Source organism: Argiope bruennichi, chromosome 10, assembly GCF_947563725.1.
Source record: "Argiope bruennichi chromosome 10, qqArgBrue1.1, whole genome shotgun sequence".
In the NCBI taxonomy this organism is placed as follows: Eukaryota; Metazoa; Arthropoda; class Arachnida; order Araneae; family Araneidae; genus Argiope; species Argiope bruennichi.
Window position 1 is genome coordinate 68310733 of NC_079160.1, and position 10034 is coordinate 68320766.

The 10034-nt window shown below is 27.2% G+C and overlaps 2 protein-coding genes across 2 annotated transcripts in view; both read right to left on the bottom strand.

The window, feature by feature from the left end:
- Window positions 1-1899, bottom strand: part of LOC129987814 (EF-hand calcium-binding domain-containing protein 6-like) — a 40555-nt gene extending 38656 nt beyond the window's left edge. Inside the window, exon 1 of the mRNA XM_056095752.1 lies at window positions 1839-1899. The gene's annotated coding sequence lies outside the window, so the exon portion shown is untranslated. The remainder of the gene's footprint in view (window positions 1-1838) is intronic.
- LOC129987816 (uncharacterized) overlaps window positions 1491-10034 on the bottom strand; it is a 64042-nt gene continuing 55498 nt past the window's right edge. Inside the window, exon 3 of the mRNA XM_056095758.1 lies at window positions 1491-5011. Within this exon, the coding sequence (XP_055951733.1) occupies window positions 2953-4962 (2010 nt within the window). The 5' untranslated portion in view covers window positions 4963-5011 and the 3' untranslated portion in view covers window positions 1491-2952. The remainder of the gene's footprint in view (window positions 5012-10034) is intronic.

Genomic DNA, 10034 nt, shown 5'->3' on the forward strand with positions numbered 1-10034 from the left:
AGTTTTAGTTTTATAAGATTTTTAAATGTATTAAGTAGAAAGTTTTTTTAAAATTTTAATTCTTTAATAAATAAATTTTGAAATTTTCGAAACTAAAATATGGTTTTTTTCCCTACTTACAATATCATTGATTTTTGAAAAATGACTTTCAGAAAATATTAGCGAATTCATGATCTCGTAGTATATGTCAAATTCTACAAGCATACAGATTTTAATTTAATTTACAGAGGCAAAAATTAATTTACAGAATTATTATTAAATTAAAATTAAATTAATTAATTAATTACATTAAATTAAATTAATTAATTGAATTAATTTACAGATGCAAAAAGGATCATCGACAAATTAGCTTTCAGAAATTACATAGCATGATCAGTTACTTTTGTTGTACGATTGGAGCATTATGTGAATTGCCACCATGAAAGAAGAAAATTGCGTTGGTAACTAAAAGTGATAAAAATATTTTTAATGATTTGTTTCAGTATTGTTTTAAAAGATCACAGCAATTTTTTCAAGAATAAATATAGTATGAATTTTTATTTGAGCTAATTGGCTGCTGTAGATGATAAAAGAATATAATACAAAACAGTGTTTTTTTAAAGAACAAAATAAAAATAAATAAACACATTTTTAACACATAATATACATTTAAAAATAGTTTTATTTTTCAATGATCATTAATTAAATTGTAATAAAAATAAAAAGTTTGTGGCATTGGTTTCTTTATAAGAACCAAATTGCTTTATCAACAAATGTTTGATTATTGTGTTCGTTATCTAGTTATATGTCAATTCACAGCAATTATGCAAAATACTACAACATATCAAAATAAGAATACTTTATATTTTTCAAAGGAAAAAAAAAATCTTTGCAACTGCTCTTTTAGTTTTCAGCGAATTCAGGTTGAAAAGTAAACAAGAAAATGAATCAGTAATCGGATACCACTTGAACATTTCGGATTCTACCATTCTATAAATTTTGGAATCGCTATTGTAAACTTTACTTAGGTGTGCGTAGTTTAGAGAACAAAAAAAATGAACAAACAAATATTAAATTTTCAAAAATAATTTAATTTCAAATGTAGTAATTAATTTTGAGAAAGGCAATATTAGTATTTTCTTTACTGTCTTGTAGTAAATTCGATAATATTATGATTTTACTATTTTTAAAAAAAGAAAAGTGCAGATTTTTTTTTAGAAGAAAGGCAGTAAGTTTAAAGAAAAATGTGATTAAAATATTTATTAAGAACATTTTACGATATTTTTTAAAGATATATTTTGTTTCATAATCGTTTTTACCTATAAAGGTTGAAGAATATGGAAGAAATATATTTGTGATATTTCATAGCCTTAAAATTGTTTTAAAAACAATCATATTTAGAATCGTGACTGAAACTTTAAAAAAATTGCTTTTTAAAATTAAATGAATTTTGTTTATTAATTATTATTTTATTTTATCTTAAATTAAGTTTTTAATGTCTTTTTAATTTTTTCATTTATTCTGGAGCAAATAAAAAAAAATATCAAATTTCAAGGACAAATAAAGAAGATTTTGACAAATATTTTTCGATGTTTGTTAAAATTAGATAATAATTTTAATGTTTTCTACATTGTATTTTAATCATACTGATCCATTTGTAAAAAGTACAGATGAATTTGAGAAAACGAGTATTCGCTAAATAATATCTCAATAGCAAATATTATGGTAATATTTTTATATTATTATTGAAAAAAATCACAATCACGTCGGCTTATGTCTTATATAAACAAATCTATCAATGATTCTATGTCTTTTAAAATGTTTGAAAAATTCTTTTCGAAAAGTTAGAACTTTCATACCTGAAACGATAAAGCTCAGTTACATGCTGATGCGTAAAAGAGTTAGCAGCTGAGGCATTTGAAAAAGGATTTTATCCAAACTCTGCGCATTAAGCTAAATGAAAATATTTAATGAAGTTGATTTATTCTATCATGATATACGTCATATGCGTAAAACCAATTTCATCGCGTTATCTATTGCGCATTCTGTAAGAAGCAAAAGATCGTGACATGACGCCAGACTACAGCTTAATACACAGTAGAGGTAGATGTAAAGCTGCGTTTATTTTTAAGTCAGTAATTGTCCTACCAGTAAGACCATACACACAAAAAAAGAGAAAATGCTATCTGGACAACCTGATGTCATTGTCCCATCTTTCTTTCTTTCTTTCTTTCTTTTTTGTGCTTGATATTTCTGGCGTGACAATACTGGTTTAATGTACACATTCTTTTTGGTACGAGTAGTTAACTTTATTTTATGAATGCTTATGCCGTTACTTCAAATGACTCAAGTAGAAGGAAAATATCAGAAAATTTTGATTTGAGTTGTATACTTCTTTTAATTCTACTTGGTACAATTACGGAGAAAATCCTGAGAGTAAATAATATCTATGTGTCTTCAAGTATAGGATTACACTTAATGATAATGAAATGATTATAAGCCTTGCAATAATGCGATTGAAATCTACTAGTTTTAAAAAATATATATAAAAAAATTATTTTAGAGTAAAGAACACGACAACTCAGTACAGAGTCGGAAATATATACAATTAGGTGTTAAATGATATGCGTAGTTACGCTTATAATGTGACTGTGATGTTACACGAATTTATTCCATAGTTAATTATATGCAATGTTGTAATAGCATAAATGTTTTGAGTTTAATGCGATGCAATTTCTATATTGTTTGAAAAAAAAGATTAAAAGCTAATTCCAATATCTGATATATCATGCTTAAACAAATGTTATTTCCTTAACCATGATATGATGTAAAAGCTATAACTGAATAGCTAAAAATTGGCAAAAACATAGACAATGTTTTCTTTAAAAATTGATTTGTATTTATCTAATTATAATAATGGCGAGAATTTTCTAAATGGTGCAAGAATTACAAAATACTAGAATTTAACTATTATCATGCATTGCAGTAACGAAATTTTTTCAATCTTTCAGTATCAATACAACTAGAATACTGGTCTTCTGAGAATTCTTCGTAAATATCCACAACACAATAAGTATCTTCGACTACGTCATGTCGAACAGTACTTTCAAAAATTGCACCAGTAGGATTAGTGATAAGTGTTATAATATAATCTTCGTACTTAACAATTCGATCTCCATAAACAACATTGCGATCAACCACAACATTTTCATGCTTTATGAAGCGTAACACTAAATCATTAATTTGCCCTAATTTGGCACTAGTTACTTTATCAAGTTGTAAAGCTGGACATGAAGATGTTTTTTCTGTTCTTAATTCATCATTGATGCAGTCCATGATGACCTCAACTGACTTTTTAACTTCTGGTTGTTCTACCCACACCTCTTGAACTACTTGACAAACACACCAATGAGTGTATATATACGCTTTCTCACAAGTTCTGTATGGCGATATTTCACTGAGAAGACTCAATCCATATGGAGTATTTGTTGCTCGTTCTTTATCGGTCATTTCATGAGTAGGATCTAGCAAATTAACGAGTGTAGCGTGAACATCAAATAGAGTTACTAAGCGTTCTTGATTGTTTCGAAGATTCTTGGCTATTTCTGGATACTGTTCCAAGAACCATTCTGGGAAATGTATATACATGAATGGCATTCTTTCTTCAAACTTACCAATGTAAGTCGATCGAATGGCACCAAAACGCAATCCATGATCGCCAAATAAAACAATTACAGAGTTATTGTCAGCTCCATAATCCCAAAGATCTTCCAGAAGTTTAATAGTGGGAAAATCAGCATATCCAGCATGATTGAAATAATCATGAGTGAGAGATGATTGCATTGCAAATGCAAAATATGGTCTCTTATTGCCCATAGTTCTTACAAAATCTCTAACGTAATCGTACATAAGCTCTGGTTCGACCTGAGAATTGAAGCAATAAAAAGGTCCTTTCTCTCTTACTTCAGAATTATGAAGAGCAAGATAAAGAGGTCGAAGATAATAGTCTACAGGAGTCTCATTAAAACCTCTTCTGCCATAGTTAAAAGTTCCAAAGAATGGGCTATCTTCAGCATAGAGAGTTCGATAGCCCTTATTGGCATATCTTTTCCATATGATATCTACATCATCAAAATACATCGTATCTGCTAAAGTTTCATTCCATATGTCTTGAGGAAATCTGCCAGTTAGCAAAGGATTTAGATTAGGGAAAGTGTTGTCACCAACTTTGGTGTAACCTTTTATATCGAGAAAGGTCTTATGTGTTTTGATGAAACGATGAGTTCTTCGAAAATGACGTAGAAATTGCAGTTTTGAAATAGAATCTACTCCAAGCATGATAATGTTCAAACGAGGCATAGGTGGTTCTATTGATGACTTATTCTGTTCGATTTTAGTTTTGAGCCGAACCAAAGGAAAGTATTGGATGAAAGTTTCTTTACCGCGTAGATTACACAAAACTTTTACTTGATCTTCAGGAAGTGGCGTGTCAAATTGAAGTTTCCTTGGTGGCAACAGATCATAATCGTTTTCTCTTACATTTCCAGGCTTCTCATACTTTCTTCTGATGGGATGGTAAACACAAGCAATATCACTAGGTTTTAGCTGATAATGTTGCTCAAGGATGGATGCATTTAAAGATATTGAACCACCTGGCTGTGAGCTCATGAATAAGGGTGGACCTGGACATGGATATGGGTCTTTTGTTTCGTATAGATCAACTACTGATGGATCAAATGGATCCAATTTTGGGATCTTGCATCCTGGAGTGTCAAGAATTAAACCCGGATTTTTTATTCTCTTTCCACGCAGTGTCTGATTTAAACTAATACTAAGAAGTAATTTAGTTCTAACTAGTTTTATAACTTGTAAATCTTTAATATAAGGATGGTCGCTTTTCCAAATTAAGACAGCTATAAGCAAGAGCAAAGTAACCAAAATGATTGTGATAATTCGCCTTCGACGTATGGTGGTGAGAATCATGGCAGCTGAGTTTTCTTGTTCCTGAGAATTGAAGATCCTATACGAGAATCTGTAAAATGTAAATTTATATTAATGAGTATCATAGTTTTTTACTGGTAATGATAGTAAGAACTTGGCTTATTAGAAAGATTTGATTTAAGTTTGTTGATAATTCGAATTTTTCTCTGGCTCTTTGCATTTTCAATTAACATAATATTAAAATATGTGTATTAATTTATTATTAAAATATTTTAATTGTTTAATTTAATTAATTTGAAATAAAAATAATTATAAAAATAATCTGTATGTTTGTATTGTTTTCGTTTATGAAATATGCCTTTAAGTTGTGCCTTCAGTGTTTACTCGTTTTATGATTATTATCATTTAAGAATTCTTAAGGTCCTTAATATATTTAAGGATATTATTGATGAACAATATTTCTAGTTATTCCAATTATAAAAGGGCAATCAATTTTTCTTATTTTAAAGAGCTTCAACGCTTTATACGAGATTTGTACTGTTTATTTTGAGGTTTTATTGTACAACTTCTACAATTCTCCTTCTGTTTCCATTTCCTTATTAAAATAACTTAATTATTACATTTTTTGAAATCTTTAAAATCTTTAATTAATTTGTTAAAATTACTTACTTTCCATTTAAAATAAATTATCCATAATTTATTTAAGCTGTTAAATATTAAAAAATTCTTTACCGATATTTTTAATCCGCAAATCATCATTTCCACTTGGTTTTTTAAAAATTTTTTTAGGTAACTCAAATTTTTATTATGGTCTGATCAAATTCGAATTAGCCAAGTTTCACTATCTTTTAAAGTAACAGTAACACAGGTTTTTAATCATTAGGATTAGAGCAAAAATATTAAGCAAAATATTCAATTAAGAATTTTATAAAAAATTCAGTAATTTACTGTCGATAACAATATATTTAACAGATGATAAATGCTTGAGATAAAATGAATACATTCGAATATTATATGTCAGAAAAGAAAGAATACATTCGAATATTATGTCAGAAATCTTTGATGTATCAAAACCGCAGTTAGTGCAAACAGATCAGTGCTTCAATTAATAAAAAATGGTAATCATTGTAGTTTCATAGCCACAGTTAATGCAAACAGATTGGTGCTTCCATTAATGAAAATCATAAATCGCCGAACATTTAATGCAAGCAGATCGGTGCTTCAATTTAATAGGATAAATGTAAACATTTCAGAAATTTGAGTTTCAAGTAAAAGGTTTGTCTAAAAACAGAAACTATTGCACATGTACTTACAATGAATTAATTTTATCCTTTAAATAAAGATCAAATTTATGAATGATAACTATGGTGTAAAATTGGAATTAGAATTATTTTAATAAATAACATCAAAAATGGTAACAATAAATGGAAAGAAAATTTATTTCACATAGGTTATAATATTTCTGAAAATAAAAGAAATATTCAGATACAAAATAGGTATTAAATAGCAGTAATAATGAGTAATGAATATATTATATTTACAGTTAGATGCATTAAAAATAAATAGAATCTATTTGGCTATTCCTATTCTGGATTTAAAACCTGTAATATTACCAAATTATTTCAAAATATTTGCTTTCTTTATTAATAATTTTTCACTATTTACATACTCTCGAAACGTGATGACTTGTACGCAAAGATCTTATTATTACATTTTGGATTGAAAATTGAGCATGAAATTCGATTATTTCTCGACAAACCATAAAGTGACTGAGATATTAAGTGTTCGCAGTACTTAAACCTGTGAGTGAAATCATTTGCACCTATATGTAGCTTGTTGATATATTGAAATATAGAAAACGAGAGCAACATTTTTTTAGCTTTGTGAGATGCAAAATACCTCACAGTATCGTATCATAAACCCATAGAATTGCATTTAATCTCTAGAATTTTATACTCTTTCAATGCCAAATGGAATGATTTTTTTTCTAACGTTTATTTCCAAGACTTTACTGATAAATTTCTTGGGTTGATTTTACATGTCAAGAAAATGAAATATAACATAACACATAAACTAACTATATTACTAAGTAAAAAAAAAGTGAATATTTTTTTGGCTTTTTGAGATGCAAAATACCTCACAGTATTGTATCATAACCCTATTGAACTGCACTTAATAGCTAGAATTTTCTACTCTTTCAACTCCAAAAAGAATGATTTTTTTCTATCGTTTATTTCCGAGACTTCACTGACACATTTCTTGGGTTGATTTTACATGTCAAGACAATCAACTATAACATAACACATGAACTAGCTATATAACTAATATATAGTATATATATCAACTATGAACTAACAACATAAAATATTAGTTTTACATTAGGAGACTATTACAGTGGAGCCCTTTGTCTATGAAGTAAGAAAGTAAAGTAAAAGAAAAGGATTCAACAGATGAAATGTGCACTCAGAATCGCTGGAATGCAGTCATAAATCAGCATCACAGTTGCATGAGGACCATTAATTATTCATATGCCATACAATGAGGATCTTGCCTTATCAGCAAAAACTTAATATTTTAGAGTGAGTGTTCGAATCTAGTTCTATTACATTCACAAATATTAAATCTTAATTGTGAGTTTTATTTACTGTACTTTTCGTTTTCTTAATTTACTGGATGATAAAAGTCTTTAAAAATTGTCAAAATGGATTCCATCACCAGTATTCATTCATATCCTATAATGTGTTTAAAAGTAATATTTTATATGTAATAAAATATATTTGGAATTTCAATGGTTAAATCGATAAGGGACTAAATTTATCGAGAAATTGTCATATGATCATGAAGGAGAAAAAAAGAAATAACAATTGTCATGGTGTCGATACATGCTCACATTGATACAATTTGATACAATTCAAATAATCACCGATTTAATTTTGGGATATTCTTCTCCTTAATAAAGGAAAAGGGACTTGAAGTCAAAATCCAGAGTAAAGCAATAATAATCAGATATTCAATGACCTTCTCATATTACATTAATATAGTCGTCTTGTTAGTTGACTTCATTCGTGTATTGGTTTTGGAAGTCAAGTTAAAAATCTACAAGTTTTAATAGTTAATAATCAATAATTATAAAATATATTTAATAATTAATAAGTAAAAATCAATAATTTACATTATTTTAAAATAATAATAAGCAAAAATGAATAATTATATATATTAATAAATTTAAATGAATTGATTTCTAAATTGTAAGTCATTTTGTGCTGTAACCATATTTTCCCCTTTCACATGCTTCTGACGAATATAAAAAAAGTGTACTTAACGATTAGTGATTTATATATCAGTATTCTCGTATTTATCTTTCAAAGCATATTTATAAATTTTATCAACATATTCATTTCAAATCATAAGTATAATAATAGAATTCATTAAATAATGAGCGGGTATTTTTATACTTTATTTTACTTGACTTGTTTCATATATATAAAGATGAAATTTGAAACTATTCGTGAAGTGTTAGAATTCGAAAACTCTATATTGAAGTGTGTTCCCGATGAAAATACTGCATTCTCAGGATTTAACAATGAATCGAAGTATAGAAGCATGTTTTCAGTGTCTTATTGATCGAAAATATTTATATAATAAATCATAAATGCTTATGACATTGTAAACAGTACTATAAAAAATTAAATTATAATGTATTTCATAAGAAAAATAATCATTGAGCATTCATTACAAATTAAAATATAAATACGATTGAAATCCTGGTTTGTTTACAGTACATCTAAGAATGTCCTACACTTTTACGAATTTGTTTAAACGTGTGTGTTATAGATAAAAATTTGAGAATTTGTATACGAAAAAAAGCGTGTTTGAAATGTGTTTTTTTTAAATAATTTTTTATCATTTGTATTATTCTTAATTTTAATAACAAAGATAGAACAAAAATATGAATCACAAAAAAGAGATCAAGAATGTTAAATAAAAACGAAGTGAAACATACGAGAAAATAGAAAATTACGAAATGAATTTTGTATAATATGTTGTCGAGAACGTTGCAATAACAATTAATTTATATTTATAAGTCATTAATTTAATGCAAACTGATTTCTTTGCAAATGAATTTAAAAAATTCTATCCTTAGAATTTAACACAGACTGATAACCGAATAGCATATATTATATTAGTGGTTGATTGATAGATTAATCCCAATTGCACCATGCTCCTAAAGGGCTCTGCGCCAGAATGCAGTTTAATCTTGGCTCTTTTCAGCGATGTAACTAGGATGGGACGTGAGATTTGCTATCATTACAAGAAGCTCAAAGCTGTTGAAAATTTAAGAAAATTATTTTTTTTCCCATTAGATCCATGCCTTTAGCATCTAAAAAAATGGAATCAATGATTTCAGATGAAATTGATGCTCATAGTATTTTTATTATTCAGGTATACTTATATGTAGGTTCTTAGGTATATTTAGGTATACTCTTAAATTAACTTCTTAGGTATATTTAGGTATACTCTTAAATTAACCTTCATAATAAATTTTTCCGATTTAAACTTATTATCGCATCATTATTAGAAAAAGTCACAATTTTGTACAGACAGATTGCATCAAAAATCAAAGAATAAAAAAAAATCTAGCTCCATGTTTAACAATTGTATATGCGCCAAAGAAAACTTCATAACGTGTTTTGTTCAAATTTGCGTTCTTTAAAAAAATTTCAGTAAATTTAAAAATTCATAAAAAAGGAAAAAAAAAAATTAAAATAAAAGTTTATTGGGAACCAATTAATATTATTGCCAAATGCTCCTTCTCCCACCTCCTTCTTGGTTCTCTTTATTCTGATGGGCACAGATAAAGGATTAGCAGATTTAATTACAAAAAAATGGAATTATTAATTATTAAAATACTCTACTCTATAGAATCACAATTTTGTACAGACAAATTGCATCAAAAATCAAAGAATAACTAAAAAAATAAAATCTAGTCTCATGCTTAAAAATTATATATGTGCCAAAGAAAACTTCATTACGTGTTTTGTTCAAGTTTGTGTGTGTGTGTTTTTTTTTTTTTGAATTTCAGTAAATTCATAAAAAAGGAAAAAAATAAATAA